The sequence below is a fragment of the Lissotriton vulgaris genome, chromosome 3_1 (genome assembly GCF_964263255.1).
Source record: "Lissotriton vulgaris chromosome 3_1, aLisVul1.2, whole genome shotgun sequence".
Taxonomy (NCBI): Eukaryota; Metazoa; Chordata; class Amphibia; order Caudata; family Salamandridae; genus Lissotriton; species Lissotriton vulgaris.
Genome location: NC_141689.1, coordinates 1349186649 through 1349205236, shown reverse-complemented (window position 1 = coordinate 1349205236; position 18588 = coordinate 1349186649). Strand labels below are relative to the sequence as shown.

The 18588-nt window shown below is 46.1% G+C and overlaps 1 protein-coding gene across 1 annotated transcript in view; it reads right to left on the bottom strand.

The window, feature by feature from the left end:
* Positions 1–18588, bottom strand: part of PIGG (phosphatidylinositol glycan anchor biosynthesis class G (EMM blood group)) — an 867273-nt gene that overhangs the window by 754855 nt on the left and 93830 nt on the right. The window contains exon 2 of the mRNA XM_086961823.1: positions 12746–12951. Within this exon, the coding sequence (XP_086817949.1) occupies positions 12746–12951 (206 nt within the window). The remainder of the gene's footprint in view (positions 1–12745; positions 12952–18588) is intronic.

Below are 18588 nucleotides of genomic sequence, written 5' to 3'. Positions count from 1 at the left end.
ATGTTATATGTTTGGGGTTAAGGGGTATTTTTAGGGGTTAGGGTCAGTATTGGGTCTTAGGGTAAAGGGGTATTTTTATGGGTTAGGGTCAGTTTTGGGTTTTAGGGTAAAGGGGTATTTTTAGGGTTCAGGGTCAGTTTTTAGTTTTTGGGTAAAGGGGTATTTTTAGGGTTCAGGGTCAGTTTTCAGTTTTTGGGTAAAGGGGTATTTTTAGGGTTCAGGGTCAGTTTTTAGTTTTTGGGTAAAGGGGTATTTTTAGGGTTCAGGGTCAGTTTTCAGTTTTTGGGTAAAGGGGTATTTTTAGGGTTCAGGGTCAGTTTTCAGTTTTTGGGTAAAGGGGTATTTTTAGGGTTCAGGGTCAGTTTTCAGTTTTTGGGTAAAGGGGTATTTTTAGGGTTCAGGGTCAGTTTTCAGTTTTTGGGTAAAGGGGTATTTTTAGGGTTCAGGGTCAGTTTTTAGTTTTTGGGTAAAGGGGTATTTTTAGGGTTCAGGGTCAGTTTTCAGTTTTTGGGTAAAGGGGTATTTTTAGGGTTCAGGGTCAGTTTTCAGTTTTTGGGTAAAGGGGTATTTTTAGGGTTCAGGGTCAGTTTTTAGTTTTTGGGTAAAGGGGTATTTTTAGGGTTCAGGGTCAGTTTTTAGTTTTTGGGGTACAGGGTAAAAATAAATTAAATTTAATTTTAAATTAAATTATTTATTAGAAAATAAATTAAATTAAATTACTTTGCATTATTTTTGGGGTTGAGGGTCAGTTTTCAGTTTTTGGGGTACAGGGGTACAGGGTAAAAATAAAGTTATATTTTTTTTAATTTACAATAATTAATTTTAATTATATTTTAAAAAATTACTTAATTTTTTTGGGGGTGTTTAGGGTCAGTTTAGAGTTTTTGGGGTACAGGGGTACATGGTAAAAATAAAGTAACATTAATTTAAATTTAAATTAATTAACGGAAATTAAATTATTTAAAATTACATTAAAATATACTTTTAAAATTAAGTTACTATTATATTATTCTTATTAACATATACTTACCAATACTTACGTTGTAATGGTCTGCGTTGTAAAGGTACCTGCGTTGTAAAAAAAAGCGTTGTAAATACATGCGTTGTTACATGATCCGCGTTGTAAAAACCGCGTTGTAACAGTATGCGGAGTAAAAGTCCGCGTTTTAACATCATATATCCCCCAGGAGGTCATTACCAATTTGTGGTGATGCCCTTTGGCTTGAAGAATGCACCTGCCACTTTCCAAAGGTTGGTGAACCAAGTCCTCTCAGGTCTGGATGGCTATTGTGCAGCTAATCTTGATGATATTGCTGTCTTTAGCTCCACTTGGGAGGATCACCTGATCCACCTAAAGAATGTTTTGGAGGCCCTGCAAAAGGCAGGACTAACTATAAAGGCTACTAAGTGCCTGTTAGGGCAGAGTAAGGTTGCGTATCTGGCCACCTTGTAGGTGGAGGTCAGGCTCAACCACTGGAGAGCAAGATCCAGACCAGGGGTCTCCAAACCGGTCCTGGAGGGCCGGATCCATGCCAGATTTTTTGGATATCCTCATTGAGATACATGTAGTTATTATACAAATCTGGCATGGATCCGGCCCTCCAGGACCGGTTTGGAGACCCCTGATCCAGACCATAAAGGACTGGACTCCCCCAACCACCCAGACACAGGTCAGAGCTTTCTTGGGCCTGTCTGGTTATTACAGAAAGTTTGTTAAGAACTATGGGTCCATTGTGACACCACTTAATGACTTAACCTCAAAGAAAATGCCAAAGAAAGTTCAGTGGACAGTAAGCTGTCAAAAGGCATTTGATGACCTGAAGCAGGCCATGTACTCTGCACCTATTCTGAAAAGTCCAGATTACTCCAAATAATTCATTGTCCAAACAGATGCTTCTGATTTGGGTGTGGGAGCTGTTCTTTCACAATTGAATAAAGATGGTCAAGACCAGCCCATTGCTTTTATTAGCAGAAGGCTGAGCCCTAGAGAGAAACGTTGGTCAGCTATTGAGAGGGAGGCCTTTGCTGTGGTTTGGGCCCTGAAGAAGCTGAGGTCATACTTGTTTGGTACTCACTTCAAGATTCAGACAGACCATAAGCCCCTCTTGTGGCTAAATCAGACGAAGGGTGAAAATCCGAAACTACTTAAGTGGTCCATTTCCCTACAGGGTATGGACTTTACAGTGGAACATAGACCTGGAACTGACCAGGGAAATGCAGATGGACTCTCCAGATATTTCGACTTAGAACATGAAGACTCAACTGGTCATGGTTAGTTTAATGTCCCTGCGTTGGGGGGGAGGGGGGGTTGTGTAGGAGAGTGGGGTCTGCTTCCTTTGGTCACCCCCACTTTTTGCTGTGATTCACTGGTTGTTCGACTTTAGTGTGGCTGTGGGCCTGCTAATCAGGCCCACAGCCCAGCTTTTCTCTCTCTAAATCCATACCATGTACTTTAGGTACATACCTAATTGGGTATTGGGTCACCTTTGTGAGCCCCTGTATAGTGTACCATAGGTACCGAGGGAGGAGGTGCATCCAAGGCCTACCAGGGGCTGCAGCATGAATTTTGCCACCCCAGGCTGGCCATCCAAACTGACACCACAGGCTGATCACTCAGCTTTGGTAAGGTTGTGTAATCACCCCTTGCTTAGATATGATATACCTATATCTACCCATATATATAGACACATATATACCTATAAGTCACTCCTATGGCAGGCCTTCACAATCCTGGAGGCAGAGTGCTTGGTTTTATGTGAGAGGGTGCTCTAGCATGAGCTGAGCCATTCTGCAGCTTTCGGAACCATGTCCTTATAGCTGTTCTATGATATAGCCATACCATATATTCTTAAGTGCATTATAATCCTCGCAGTTAATGCTAACTTTGGTTTGGCTTTATCAAAACATGTTGTGTAAGGTGTCAAACACTTTGGAATACTACTCCCCCCCGCCAGTCCTGGCGGTGGGGGTAGCATGCCACCCTTCTAGAGGGAGAAGACGTGTAGTTACTGCTTTACCCGGTTAAAGTTAACAGAGCCTCAGCATTAAAAAATGGATGCTGCTGCCACAGAAACGAGTCTGACCTCCTGCAGCTGGACGAAACTCCGGCAAGGGAGGCCTGGACAATAGGTTTCCTGTCGAGGGAGGTGCTAGCACCTCCCCAGACAGCCTGTAGTGTATTGGGGTAGGGTGGGTTCAATGGAAAGATGCTTTTCCAGACACTGCCTGGGGCACACAAGGTGCTCCATGCATAGCCCGGTTCAAACCAGTTGCTGGGGCACTCCAGCCCCAGCTCTGGCGTGAAACTGGACAAAGGGAAAGGGGTGTAACCTCCCCTTCCCAGGTTCCACCCATAGGAGGGACCTAGCAGGTAATCCAGCCCCCTAGTTTAGTATAAAGATAGGAGCTGTGTCTAGAGACATTAGATTATCCTGGAAAGAAACTCTGAAACGAAACTCTTGGACCTTCGACGTTCCATATCGACTGGAAGACTGAAGACATCTCCCTTGTGGTCAAGGAGTGACCACCCTGTGCAAACAGGCACCACCAGTAACTTGCCGGTTTGCTTGGTCGACGCTCCCGTCGGAACCCTAAGACCTAGCGACTCAGGAACTGGAATTCCAGACTTCTCCGACTCCAAACCACACCCACAGCGAAGCTGAGACCCGTGGCGGACACGAGAGACGTGAGACCGGACACCCTGGACTACCTGCTCTTTGCTAACTGTGCAGCTTCTGAGGTACCCTCGAAGTTGTGCATTGGGGTTTGAGAAGCCCCAGACCCGAGCAGCATTTGCACCGAAGCTCAGCCCTCCACACTCCACGAGTGCCGCGTGGGGCCTGTGCCTGCATTTCAGCTTGACGCGTCTTCCCGGTTGCTAGCCCGTTGGCTAGTGAGCCCTCTGAAGACTTCTTTGTGAAACTACACCACTTGCCTGGGTGCTCCGGGCTTGCTTCAGCTTCCCTGCGAAGGAGAAGCTCCCCAGACCTTGCTGGTCTGAACGGAAGCCAATCTTCCCATCCTGCGTGTATTACGTTTGCCAAGGTTTGTTGGGTCCAATCCGGATACCGACACCGCAGTCAACAAGATCCTTCGTGTGACAACTCGATTCCAGTGCCTGGTCGTCATCGACGCCTCCTGGTCCTCATGGCTGCAGATACAAGCTCCACCTCTTCACCTGTTTGCTCTCGACATCGCCTGGTTCCTTCCTGGTCACTGGCTAGTGACCCAGACTCTGTCCCCTCTGCTTTCAGGTTCTTCACTACTCCGATCCCCCCTTGGATCCACCCGGACACTTTTCTCCTGGTCGCCTGCAGCACTTTCTTGCAGCTCTCCATAGGAAACAGGAACGAAACCCGACACGAAAGAACACCTATGCACCCGGCTTCCCTGGGTGAGGTAACTCGAGTACTCCGGTGCTCCCGTGGGTGTTGACTCTCGAAGTATCCTAGTTTAAAGGGGTTTTATCGTAGTCCATCTGAAAGTGTCCAAAATCTACTACTTTGTAACTTTTACGTTCCCATTATAATTCTATGGTAACTCGCGTGTGTGTTTAGACACTGCACAAGTCTCCCGTGGGCCTCCTACTTCCAATCCCTTGGTTGTTTAGTGTAGCCCCAGCGATTCCCTATGCTCTAGGCCTATTCACCTTTCCTGAAGTGGTTCTTATACCACTTACTTAGTATAAGGTTTGTGAGGCCCCTAGGGCAGAATTGGATTTGTGCAACTTAAAGTATGCTTAATGAGTATCTTGTGCTGTATCTCGACCTCTGACCTCATAAAGAGTTCAGAGGGGTTGTGTTAGTAATAAATACATAAATATTTTATATATACCTTGTGTGGTGTCCTTTCATTTGATATTCAAGGGATTATTATTGGTAAAACAGCTGGCTTCACATGCTCCCTGAAGTTTTAGCCTAAGACTGCTTTGTCCATGCTACCAGTAGGATAGCTGGTCTATAAGGTTCACTTTACAACCATCACCATGAGGGTCGTTTAGACTGGTGCAGGGTGCCCACTAGAATAGTGGACATCATATACCAGGCTAACTTCTCACAGGACCTGCATTGAATAGAGAGTATGCGGCAGAGATTTCCTCTCACTGACCTGAGCCCTCATAGAATAGAGAGTAGGGGGAGGAGATTTCCTTTCAGCTACCTGGGCCAGGTCTGCTCTCAGACAATGCTATCTCATCCTCCTGCAAAGAAGCTGCACAGAACTGGTTTTGGCTGGGCACAGGCACCCTGTGCCTTCAGAGGACAAAGGATTTACTGGTATAAATATTGGGGCCCAGACCCCAGAACTTTAGATCACGTCTAGGAATCAAGACGAACCTTTGCCAAGAAGAAGAACCAAAGAAGCTGAAGGAGGAGCCTGTCCCTAAGCTGTGCCATTTCTGGGGTTGGCCTGCAGTGGTTACTTTATTTGCCAAAGAGAGAAGAAGAGAACTTTTGTGAACTTTTCATCATCTTGAAGAAGAATATCCAAGGGCTTGAAGTGTGCTTGCCTCCTGCCTGAAGTCTCAGGGATACAAGACTTCACCACCAGCTCCCCTGAATTCCCTTGTTGGGGATTCTACTTGCAGAGAGGTGCCTACTGTTGTTTGGGCCCTCTGAGAAGACTGCGTGTCGCAGCAGAAGTTGCCGTCACATCACCGAAGAAGCGTGTCAACGCCTCAGCTGTTCGCGGTCGCATCACCGACGATGCATGTCACATCACCGGAGAAGCGTGTCGCGGCCGGAGAGGTTGATGTCGCATCACCGGAGAAGCGTGACGCAGGGCCTGTCGCGGCTCAAGAAGTTACAAGGTTCACCGCACGGCTGTCGGGCGTGCACGCATCGCATCCAACGTTGTCAGATCAAAGACGCCATTTGGTCGCATTGCAGCGGATCTTCACATCGCATTGAGGCGCCATCCTGTCGCATCGTAACCAGAATGCAGTAAGAAACCGGAGCATCATCTCCTCTCCGGTAAGGAACCGACGCATCACCTTCCCTGCGCTGCAGTAAGAAACCAACGCATCACCTACCCCGAAGCAAGGAAATGACACATCACCTTTCCTGTGACCCTTTTGTTTGTATTGTGTGACGCATCCAAGGTACTTTGAGAGTAAAGTGTCGCATTTACCATCTACATTGAACTGAGCTATTTTCTACCATTTTAAAGTCTATTTTTAATTACAGAATTGTGGATTTTTGTTGTTTGGTCTTGTGTTAAGTCTAGTAAAGATTACTTATTCCTTTTTCTAAACTGGTGTAGTGTCCATTTGTAGTTTTTTCCCTGTATTACTGTATGTGTTCACAAGTGCTTTACACACGGTCTCTGAGATAAGCCTGCCTCCTCGTGCCAAGCTACCAAGGGGGGGTGAGCAAGGGTTATACAGGAGTGTACCCCCCTTTCCTTGAATAGATGCAAGGCTCCCTATTTGGACAAAGGTGCAAACCATTGCCAACTAGAGACCCCCAGTTCTAACAATCTTCCTATGCCTTAAATTACAAATATGTATAGAGTAAAGAGTTGTCCTTGTTTTTCCACATTCATCCCTGCAAGCGTCTGGCGCTCAAGCGCGAATGTCCCGGTTTGTTAGTGCCTAGAGAGTTTCTACTATATGTGGTCAGGATAGAAATGAAATTAAAACATTTCTTTACACACTTATTTACTTTTTTTTCGGTACTTGTAGAGCGCAACATTCATCCCAGAGGGATATTACGGCGCTAAAATACATAAGCCCTCCTTTGCAATGGTTGGAGCTTGAAAGGTAGCTTTCATGGGTTGAGGTACGACTGCAGAGATCTGAAGACTCCTGTAGGCTAGAGGTTAGAATATCAAATCTCAGAGTATGGTGTGCGCGATATTACATCTGTTCAATTGACCATTTGCTCTTCTCAGACTTCCAGCCCTTTGAGTGACTCCAGCCTTAGGAGAACATGTGGGCTGTTGTAGCCCATAATGATGCTTCTCTCTGCAACATGGACCCACGCAACTCGGTTGTCAAGTTTTAAATCCTGTAAGTGTTCTCTGTGTCAGCTGCTAGCATATGGACCATCACTGAAGAGTTCAGAATTTGCAATCATACCACTCTTTCAAAAAGGCATTAAACTATTGCTTACTAAATTCAGAACGAATCCTGTGGTATGAGCTCGCATTTGTGGCCTTTCAAATAAACCAAACGGTTCTAGTCTGGTAAAATTGCTGAAAATGTGTCAAACCAGATTTCAGGCCCAGCAGATGCTTCTGCACTCCTCAGAGAGGGATGCCCATAAACTGTTATCTGTGAAGACGTATTGATTTCAATGAGAGCTATCCATAAATTGCACATATAGAATCTATGGAATTAGTCAATACTATGCTGCAATGGGTTATTTCATGAAAGAGAAATTATGTAAAAGTTTGCGTCTGTGGGCCTGCAAGCACTCCATCTCACCCAGATAATTAACCAACAACGGGGGAGGAGCCACGCCGGCGACCGCAATGGCCGCCTAGTCCCTCGGCTCCGATCACCATCTCCTCCCGGGACCACATCCTGCATGAACTACCGCAGCAAGACGGAGTGCACGGGGACATGAATGCGTCCGATCACCGAGGCTGAAGTCCCGAGGTTCGTGCCTGCTTGTGGAGGCGAGATATGGTCGGCGACGTTCGCGGCCCGCAGCAGCCCTGAGACCGGGGACTCGGCCAGACTGTGAGGCTGGTCCCCGGGTGAATATCAGCGGCCGCCGGTGGCCTGGAGGGACCGGTCAGCTCCGAAGTGGCAAGTAGAGGCGGTTCTTCTGGAAGGCTCATATTGGCAGACTGTGAACACGTGTGAGGACCGAGGCTATCGTTGTGCCCCCGTGTAGACGGATAGTGCGACACGATTTTCGCTTGTCCTCCGCCGAGAAGTGTTTTGCTACTCGTCCCGCTTCTGGCGGGAGGCTCCCGAATTTCCTACGAGCCGCCATTAAGCTGAACTTACTCCAGCGGTGCCTTTTAATTGATCTCGGTGGCCCTGCCGGTGGAGCTACATTGCTCGCTGCCCTGTTGCTTGTGCCTCGGCCCCACTCCGGCTCTGCTCTGACCCGTGCAAATATTGAGAAGGGGAACATGGTACACGGGGGGCACGGAACAGATCTGCACCTTGGCGATCTGATGGCCTCCCTAGCTGCCCTCCATGACACCTTGGTGCAGGGCGCCCGATTACTGGGGGACAAGTTGGACAAGGTGATCCTCGCGGTGGAGCGAATGAGTTCGGCTGACCCGTTAATGCATAGCGAGACGCCGTCTTCGGCGCCCAGATGCTTCAAGATGGCGCCTACTACTGAAGCTGAAGGGTCGGAAACACTGTGCCTCGCGACATTCCATGATTGTACTGTTGGATGCACTGGACAGTCTGGAGGCGCTAGACTGGATCTGACTGATGGACCCTTTTCCTACGATCTGCTGCTGGAGATCCTAGTGCTGTTCCTGCCGTGTTTGGACATTGAAACGTTGTTCTCCTGTGTTACCTCGTTGCATGGAGTGTGGAAGGTCTGTTTCAGTTCCAGGTCTTGCCCGTCGCACTTGCTGAAGATTGGTAATATTGCTGGATCTGGCGATATAAGCAAGACTGGACAAGGATAAATGACTCTCCTACGGGTCATCGTCTTTTGAGCTGGGGACTGTGAGGGGTGCGCGATACGTTGCCTCGTCCAATGCTGCATTGGGTTGATTTTGTCCCTTGTTACCTGTTCAATTCGATCTGACTCTTGCTGCTTTAGTTCACATTATGTGCAGATATAACGATGATGTGAGGGAGAGGCCGAGGGACTGCTATAGGTTGGCTCTCCATTTTTGTTTATGGCTTATGTTGCAAGGAGTGCTGCTTTCATAACGTGGTTACTACAGCGGGTATTGCTGCTTTGGGGGGCGGAATGTACTGTTTTATAGTCAATCCTGTTTAATGCGTGCTACTACCTACGCTCCGCTCGCAGTAGTCCCGACTGTGCATATCCTGCTCAATGATGACCCCTTGTGCTCATATGTTTTGATTGCCGGCGGGGGGCACCGGGTGTCTGGGAACGGGTCTGTTTCTCTCCTCCTCCGCTTCTTATATTTTTCCCTACTGTGGGGCAGTTCCGGGGCGACAGGCACGCTGTTAGTGGGTTAGGCCGTAGCCATTACAGGGGTGCAGGGTGGCGGGTGCGGGGGGGGGGGGGGGGGGTTGTTATTTTAGTTTGTTTTGTTCTATGGTCCCTATCGCTCTTTTCCGGCTTTGGGAGGGTTCTTCCTCTTTAGTAGGGTTGGCTGTCTCTGGGTCTCGCACCTTTTTTCTTTTTCCGTCATCTCAACTAGCCTCCGTTTCCTGTTCTTGGGGATGGGCTCTCTGGGGTCAATGTTGCTTTCTGTAATGCTGCTCATTTTCCAGTCTTGCCGCGGCGGCTGCTTAGATTATATAGTTGCTGTAGTGATACCCTACCTCGGATTGTAAATGGGGTGCGTCCCCCTTGGTTTTTTTTTGTGTCCTTCATGTAAGGTGTGCAGTCCTTGTTATTACAGCCCCCTCTCTTCTTCTAAACTTAAAAATGAAAACCTGTGTTGCGCACCCCACGGTCACGTCTGGTGTACTTTGAAATATCCTGATTGTAGATTGGCCTACGGTTCTCCTGTTTCTATTGACTGTCTTTGCGGCCGGCCATGATGGTTGTGGGCTTGCGCATGTATCTCCTTATTTTTTCAATAAAGGTTTTCAAAAAAATTTAAAAAAAAAAAAAAAAAAAAAAATTAACCAACAACGTCTCATTGAACATTTAAAAGTGCCGCAGATTAGATGCGGGCGAGCCAACAAATTAACAGGGAGAACAAGAGCTGAGCCAGAGGTCCCGCTCGGACCTTAGAGTCCTGAAAATATTTACTAAGTAAATCATACAGCAAACATCCCGTAAAAATATGATAGACTCTTCAAAATTTTAAAAGTGTATTTCTTTCAAATGTGGAGGCTTCGACTTTAATTCTGCATGTTATAGCACTGCACTGAGAAGTACTTAATAAAAGTAATAGTTTTATACAACTGGTAGCCTGAACTCTTATATTTGAAAATGCTTTCATACGCAAAAATGAAGAAAATAAATAAATATTTCCCTCAGATCACACAGTGTAAGCGGGAAAGCCACAATATATACAGGGTTTCTGGTTTCACTTTGTACAAAACAGCAGAAAATGTGCATTTATTTGTCTTTCCTCGTGTCAAGGATTTGTTTTTACTTCTTGGTGCCTTTTTCTGCAATTTTTTTAATCTAGTGCGATCTCAACCCGAAGGTATTGGACCACTTTATTTACATAATATGCGCATCTGATAGGGTCACATGTGCTGTTTATAGACACAAGGCGATCAAGTGATTTGCCCAGAATCAGAGCATGTTGTAGACCTGACGCTGAGACTTGAACCTTCCACTGTCAACCAGTTGGACCCTAACACCAGATCTTGGGGATAGGGACTAGGGAGGCAGGCAGAAGCCACATTAAAGATAGGCTTGTTATGGGCTCGAGGTTCCAACAGGACCTTGAGCTGAGCCAGACTTCAGGCTCATGCCTGGCTCGAGCTTTCAGTTGCTCGCCCACCTCTACCACAGATAACAGCGTTACTAAGGTTTGGGGGGTGGGGGTGCCTAGAAGGAGCCTAGATCTCAGCCAACACAATATTCACACAAGCATCACAAAATATTTCGAAATTTGTAGCTAAAATAGACCCATTGCAGCGGGTCACATTTGAGTTGCTGGTCTAGGTATTGTGTAATAGAAGGTACCACTGAGGTGGAACCTTTGCACATGCAGTGTTAGTATGTGTTAAAACATCAAAATAGTGAGGTAGTAGTGCCACAGAAAGGTACCTATTATGCCACATAATTAGCTTTTTTGGTCGAGCCTGGGCAGCTTATGCGCTGCTCTGCGAGGCATGCTGTATTCAGGTTGAGACTTGAAGCTTCGCCTACTCTACGCCCATATTTTTAATTGGCTTGTGTCATTGTCTACTGTACAGCTCATTGGTCAATAGGCTTAGTAGTCCCTCCTTAGTACCGCCTTGTCTCATTTTGTAACCTCTCAAGGCCACACCCCCTGTTATGAGTATTGGTTCTTGGTAGGCCTCAATGCTCCGAGCACTATTTTCTCAAATAGCTTTGTCCTGCCTGCTGTTGCAGGCAGGACACGCTCTTGCCTAACTTTTTTTTATTTTGTTAGTATGGGCCAAGAACGCATTTGCAAAGCAATAGGCCTCGCATTTGTTAGAGTTTAAGCTATGGCATTGTAGATGACAATGCCTTTTATTTATCGGTTTTAAAAACAGCACATAAATAAAATAGCTCAGACTCTTGTAAATGCAAGACCTATTGCATTGCAAATGTTTTGTTTTTTTTACTGCATTTGTATTAATAAGACCTACTTAAGAATCCACAGGTAGGGTGTCACCATATCATTGTGACATGCAAGACCTTCTACAACTTACATGTTACAAGCATAACTGATTTTTCACTTTTAATCATGTGGTTGTGCAGCAGGCCTAGCTGGCACTACCCAACTGGAGTCTTTACAAAGTACCATAAGCATGCCTGCAGGTTTTCATGGTACCACAATGGGGAATGAAGGATTGCTGGAAATCCATGCTTTTTTGTGAATGGCGTAGAGTGCCTATTTGAGGCCATAGAATACATTGTTAGGTTTTGCCTGCACATTTCTTTTCTCTTTGATTATTTACTTGCTCGCTGACCCTCCCTTTCTTTTTTTCTTAAATCCTTACTTATATTTTTACAACCTTCCTCAATACATCCTTCTCTTGTGCTTTCCTTTGTTAATTTTCTCATTATTTATTCCTTAATCTCTCCACTTAACATAGTGCCTTCTTTTAGTATTTCTTTTGTATCACACACACACACACTGTTTTAATATTATTTTCCCTCTGCCCGGTCCATCCTTCCAATACACTCACTTCCCACCTGTCCCCCCTCCTCGCCTCTGCATTCACTCTATTGTCCCTGTGCTAATCTGTTATTCTTCTACAGTGTCCCACAGAGAGTAATGTAGTCTTCTATTCTTTACATCAATCGGTGAGCATGCACACCTTTTGCATGTCACACTCATACCGTCTGGCATTCAGGTACCTATTTCAAATATTATTTTACCAAATCAGTTTTACACCTGCTCACCAAGCAAAAACTTACAACAAAAAGTATTAATAATCACATAGGCGAAACCTATTGCATTTACCAATGGTTGTTTTCCCACTTATGGGGTAGGGATCAATACAGACAACAGGAGGGTGGGGTGGAAGAGATTAAGCAAAACGGATAACTGGTGGATGGGGAGGTTGGAGGGAAGACGTGAAACAACAGTAAGAATTGAAAATAAGAAAAGAAAAATTGTACCTCAATCACAGCGGCAGCAGAGAAAGGACCCTAATCAAGATGGAGTAGTCAATACATCCATGTGCCACAAAAAAGAAGAAAAGTGAAGCCAGCATACGCTGGCCAATAGCAAGGCAGGAAATAAGAAGGAAATGAAACCAATTATTAATACGCAGTGAGTATGCTCCTTGTCCATTGTAGAAACAATCTCTCCTGGAAGCAAAAATGCCTCACTAGCGCACGCGCTGTCTCAGGCAAGACCCATAAATGCCTCACAAATAGGCCAAATGTGTGTAAGTATTAACTTGCATACAAAACTACTGCATACTTTCATATAAGCCGAAAAAACCAAGTGTTCCTGAACAGATAAATTAACGACTGATTGGATTTACCTTGATCCGAGGCATAGTAACCGTGGGGGGAGTTGCTTCTGCTATAAAGCTGCGTGATGTTCCTTTTTCTACAAGCTGCGTGATGTAAGGCATGAACTGCTTGCCTTTGGGTCCAAACACAAAATCCTCTCTCAGGGCATCAATCATGACCAGCACCGCTCTTTTGAAAAGGGGAGGTGGAAGCTTGGTCCAGTTGGATGTAGTTCCTAAACAGGTGTACAAAATCAGAAACTGATTAAATGAACTGCTCAAAGGTACAACGACATGTACAACAGACATGCCAAAAATATACTTTAATAGACATTGCATGATACAAACTCTTGTACAATGAACATTTAATTCGCAAACATCAATTTATTGCATTGTACGCTAAAGAGCCGGAGGCGCTTAGATGAAGATCTTCTTTGAGTTTCCTTTGCTACATGTGACAGCTCATGCTGACCACTTCAACCATTTTCGTTTTGTGAACCGACTGTCCTTTTTGAATTGACTATTTTCTCCAACTTCCCCAGCTAAATTATTGGGAACAGATCTTATGGCTAAACTAAACATGGGTATCCATTTTGAGCCTGATGGTACTATGATCTGTTCCACCCCTGGAATTCCTCCTTCCAGGATCAAGGCTGTAATAGTAGATTCTTGAACTGGAGATCAAATCATAGCTCGACCCATTGATATAAAAGGCATTTACAAACAGCAATATACAAATTAGTAGCAGAAACACCAGAACTATTGGGAAGATAGGTTCAGTTAACCAAGGAGTTCCTTTTCCAACGACAGGGACAGACTTCTTGGATATCTGAGAACGAGTAAATACTACAAATAGAGGCTTTAGAAGTAATACCAACCTAAGGCACTCCGATATAATGTGATCATAACCATATTCTACGGGCATAAGCCAGGTAAAACAGTCAAACAAATACTGAATGACCAGCTATTCGATCAAGATCCTAAGAAAACTATTATTTTTTTTCAAAATTACATATAATTAATGACGGTATTGGAAGTAACAATGCCCATCACAAGGTAGGGCCCTTGATTCTGTCAGATACGAATCTTCCCCAAAAATCATATACTCTGTGGACCAAGAGTCCCCGTGATGCAAGTCTTATCGGCGCAACCACCCCAGTCAGAATAACGTTAAAAGAGGATGCTATCCTGTCGTACTGCACCTACGTCAGAAAGAACTACAATTCATCAATGGTATTGCCACGCATCCTGTTGCGTGTTATTCTGGATCTGTTACCGGCGTGAGAGCGGTCCTGCTCTGCCCGCCTTTGTTTTCCTGTATCCTGTTCGTGGGAGGATTGTCGACTACCCCGGGTGTTCGAGGAAAGAACGCCGCAATGAGTTGTGCCGGTGATTCTTAGATACGGTAAGCGCCTTCGGCGTTCTCCGACAATTGCATAGTGCTTCTCCATTCGGAACACAAACGCCGGCTGCCCAGCGTTTCTTCACTTGATATTACCGAAGAGAAATATTTAGACTTTGATTCATTTACGCTCCCCGAGCGAGAGGAGGTTGAGTGACATACGGAGCGCAGTGGTGAACGGAACTACGCGTTGCCGTGCTAAAGTAATTAAAGTCTGGTTTGACCGTAAATGCGGAGCACTGTGGTGGTCGAAACCACGCGCTGCTGTGTTGAAGTTTCTAAGACTGATTTGATCATAACGCAGAGCGCTGTGGTGGTCGCAGCCATGCGTTACCGTGTGTTGTTTAGGTGGAAAGACTGAAGGGACCAGAACGCTGTAGTGGATGCAACTACGCGTTACTGTTTGTTTTCTTTGATTGTTATTTCATTGGATTTCTGACCACGTGTTCTTTCTCCAGAGCAGTCCAGGAGCGGAGTGTTGTGGTTATTGCCTCCCACACACCACCGTGTCCAGTGCTCTATATGGATGGGTATCGGTTAAGATCTTGCTTTCACATATATTAGAGTGTTATCTCAGACTCCAAATACTTCACCTCCTCATGGCTGCTCTATGGTACGTTCTATGAGGGGTATCAGAACTCTATAGCATCCGTGCATTTACTATCCTGTGTACAAACAGTTTACCTATTGCTTATGTTTTTGTAGGAATTCCAAAGGCAGTATTGATGATGAAGAAAGTCTCTATTACTGTGGGTCTGGTTACTATTCTTTAAGCAGGTATACAGGGTGCAGTCTAGCGAGAATCCATGAGAGTAGCATTGTGTATTAACCTAGTGCTTATGAAGGTGTCTTTTGTCGTTTCAGGTGTCCCTTCCCTGCTGACCCCTTCCCTTCCCTTCCTGTCTTTACTCTTATTTTTCCTCGCCTAATGACTTGAACACCTTGTACAAAACATCAGGGTGTTGGTGACATTGGGAGGTGGAGCGATTTATTCAACAACTGGATCCTGTGGAGATAAAACCTGACAGGCATTGCCCCCACCTTCTCAGAATCTGGCCCTTTAAGAGACGATTTTCGTTTCATGAATCTGGCCGATAGTGTCTCTTCTACACTGTTGTTCTGAGGGGCTGCAGACTAATCTGTTGTCTATGTATTGCAATAGAGTACTGCCGCAGTCAAAGTTTGACAGGTTATTTTTCACCACTCTGTTGAAAATACTTGGGGATTATGAATACCCTTGAGGCAAACGAGAATACAAATACTGAGTCCTGCAATAGGAAATTGTCAAACAATAAACCATAAGCAAAGTATTACCCTTAGATTACTTAATCAGGTAAATCGGGTTGTTACAAGGAGATACTCCAGGATAAATGACCCCTTGCTCTAGTAACGCCTGCGTGGTAATGTCTGTACAGCTTTGGGATGTCTGTACTGTGATCATAAAGTCTAGGTACATGGATATGGGGTACATTGCAATGCAAATCTTGCTGCTCTTAGCCTAGTATCAAGGTGTTGTAGTCTTTGAAATTTACACGGTGAGCCATAATCAGGCACACAGGTGCCCCGGGCGGAGGTTTGGACCCCAAATAATCTACGCGCCCTAAAGAAGGGAGGAATAAATGAGGCCTCTGCAAAGAGGTACTTGAGAGGTTTCTCTCCATATTCTTCAATTTTCCCATTTTGTTGGCCCTGAAGCTCCTAGGATGTGCAAGTTGTCGTGCCACAACCTGGCTTCCAAGTCTTTGTCCCTGGCTCTTATTAGCTGGAGCACTTTTTCCAGTTGAAACACTTTTTCTTTGTGTCATTTTGTCAAATCTTCTGCAGCTGACAAACACTGCTCTAGTTGCCTACTTTGGTTGTCATGAGCATCAACGCGCTCCTTCATGCGATCCAAGTGATCTGTAAGGGTATCAATTTTGGAATCAATCTTTTCCAGGAAGTTTCCTTACCAGTAGTAACAGTGGGAGATCAGGGTCTTTCTCTGTTGTTGATAGATATTGGGCTACTGAATGCTCAGTTGCATCTTCTGTTGCAGCCTGGCTGCCACTTCAGTGTCTCTTAAAGGTGATTTTTGTTTGTTTCCCTTGAGTTTCCCCATGGGAGAGGTGTGGCTCACCGATTAGAGCGGCAGACCCTGAGGCAGAGGTCTGGCCCGGGATCAGGGTTCAATTCCCGACGCAGCAGGGTCTTGGGCTCAATGTCCACAGACTCGATAATTCTCGCCTAGATGCCTACTCTAATCATGGGTCCCACTCTGCAACTCTGGGCAATAGCTTGCTTAATCTCCACAACAGCCCCGAAAGCGCTAGGATGCCTGGCCTCACCTTGGAGGTGCCCTGTAAGGGGCATCTCACAGGGAAAGCCAGGAAGGGTTCCACAGCGGTATACAGCGCCAAGATACCTTCTAGGTGATAGTGCGCTTTACAAGTATACACACATTTACATTTACACGTGCTATTAAGTACCTCGGAGTAGGGTGTGAAGAAGTGCAAAGTACAGTTCTCTTTTACGATCTCTGTTAGCATTGATTATTAACCCACCAAGACCCTCTAAGGTTTTCAAGAATGTGCAGACCGCCGCTGCTTGCTTATCTTATATACTAATCAGTCTCACCTTGTCTGAGTCACTGGGGGAAGAACAAACAAACCAGGTTGCATTGGCTGTCAGCTGACCCGGTCTGGTTGAGAGCTGTACATGTCTATGATTTTATCATTCTTTCCATCTAAAAGCTGTATTGTTGACAATGGGGCTCACCGAGGCCCTCAAGGTCCCCCCATGTTCCATCAGATCTATTGCCTTGTATTTCAGGCGATCCTGCCTTGCGCCAGGTGGCACCCGTTTACAGTCTGCAGGTACAAGCAGATCTGTGCATCTGTGGATCTGTGGATCTTGCTGGCAGTACCGAGTTACACAGGTAAATCAGGAGTTTCCCGCAGCCGCGGTGCGTCCATTGGGGCGTAGGGGCGTTGCCCCACCAGCCCTGCTTGGACCCGCGGCTGCCATAAAATAATTAAAATAAATGTTCCTGACTCACTGTGTATTTTATATAAATGTTCATGATATTTATCTGAGCGCCGCCGGGCAGCACCCGACTGAAACGGGAGTGCGCAGGGGCGGGGGGCGGGCTGGTGTGATTGACAGTCGACTCGAGACAAGTCCTCCATGTATTGTTATGCGCTTGTACTGCTTGGGGCAGCAACTTGCCCCGAGCATGCGCATGAAAATCCCCCCACATAATCCACATTAGCTAGTGGCTGGGGGGGGGGGGGGTGCAGGTTTATTCATGCGGCAGCCCCTGGCGTTAAAAGGGCGACAGGGCGAGCAGTTAGTGTGCCCTTCAAGCCAATCCTGGCGCTGCATGCAGCTCCAGGATTGGCCGGTCACCGCGCAGCAGAGCAAGGGCAATCCATATTGGATGCTGAGCGTGGGTGGTTCAGTCGCACTGCACAATGGCCAATCACTGTCTCTGACTTAATGTAGTCATGCAGTGATTGGCCATTTTGCGGCGCAGCTGTCGTTGGATCCGGTTCACTCGCCTCGTGGTGTGTGGACTGGAGTGGAGACAGTGCCTTTGCTTGCCTGTTGCCTTTCTTTCTGCACCCGTCGTCATCATCAGTCAACAAGTAGTGTGAGTACTAGAATGCCTGCTTCCTGTGTGGAGGAGAGGACGCGGGACGGTGTGGGACCGGACTGCACGGGCCACAAAGGTAAGTTACATTTTTTACATTTATTTAAAATTAACCCTCCCTCGCGCCTCCCTCCCTGCGCGAACTGCCGCACACCCAACCGTGAGTCATGTCAGCCGTGACTGCCTCAGTGCCTCCTACAGCACCGAGGCATGACCTCCTACGACAGCAGAACAAGGACAGTCACAACAGCGGCTCTAAGACGTGGCCTTCACAATACTGCATGCCAGCTGCTTTTAGTATATTTATAACTTATGTAACTAAAGCCTGCCCTGCAAAAACCGTCCCCATTGATTCTCTCTGCACCCGTTTTGCTGCTGAATTTAAGAGTTTAAATACAAGAGAACGAGAGAGAAAGTTTGCGTCCCTGCAGGTGTGGTGACAGAGTGGGAAGTTGAAAGTGAATATGAAAACTTCAGTGTTCCATCCAGGCCCCGTGGATCTCACTGAATCTCTACACACAACCCCTGGCGCTGATGACCTCAGTTACGGCTTTCACCCTCACAAGACCCGGAACAATCCTGGACTCGGCTCCAATCCAAAACACTGAGGGTCCAGAGAGAGAGGAGTTATAGCATTCACGTTTAGAATTTAACTCATTTTTACCAGTCAGGTGTCTTGTAGTGAAAGTGTGAGACGGTAGCAGATGTGGTAGAGTTGCACCTGAGGGGGATCAATTTGTTTAGTAACTAGAGTATCAGTAGTAGTATGATGGATGACGTTACAGAGACTGTGCGACTGTGCAAAAGAAGCAGTCACTTTACCTTGTAAAACAGTTATACCGC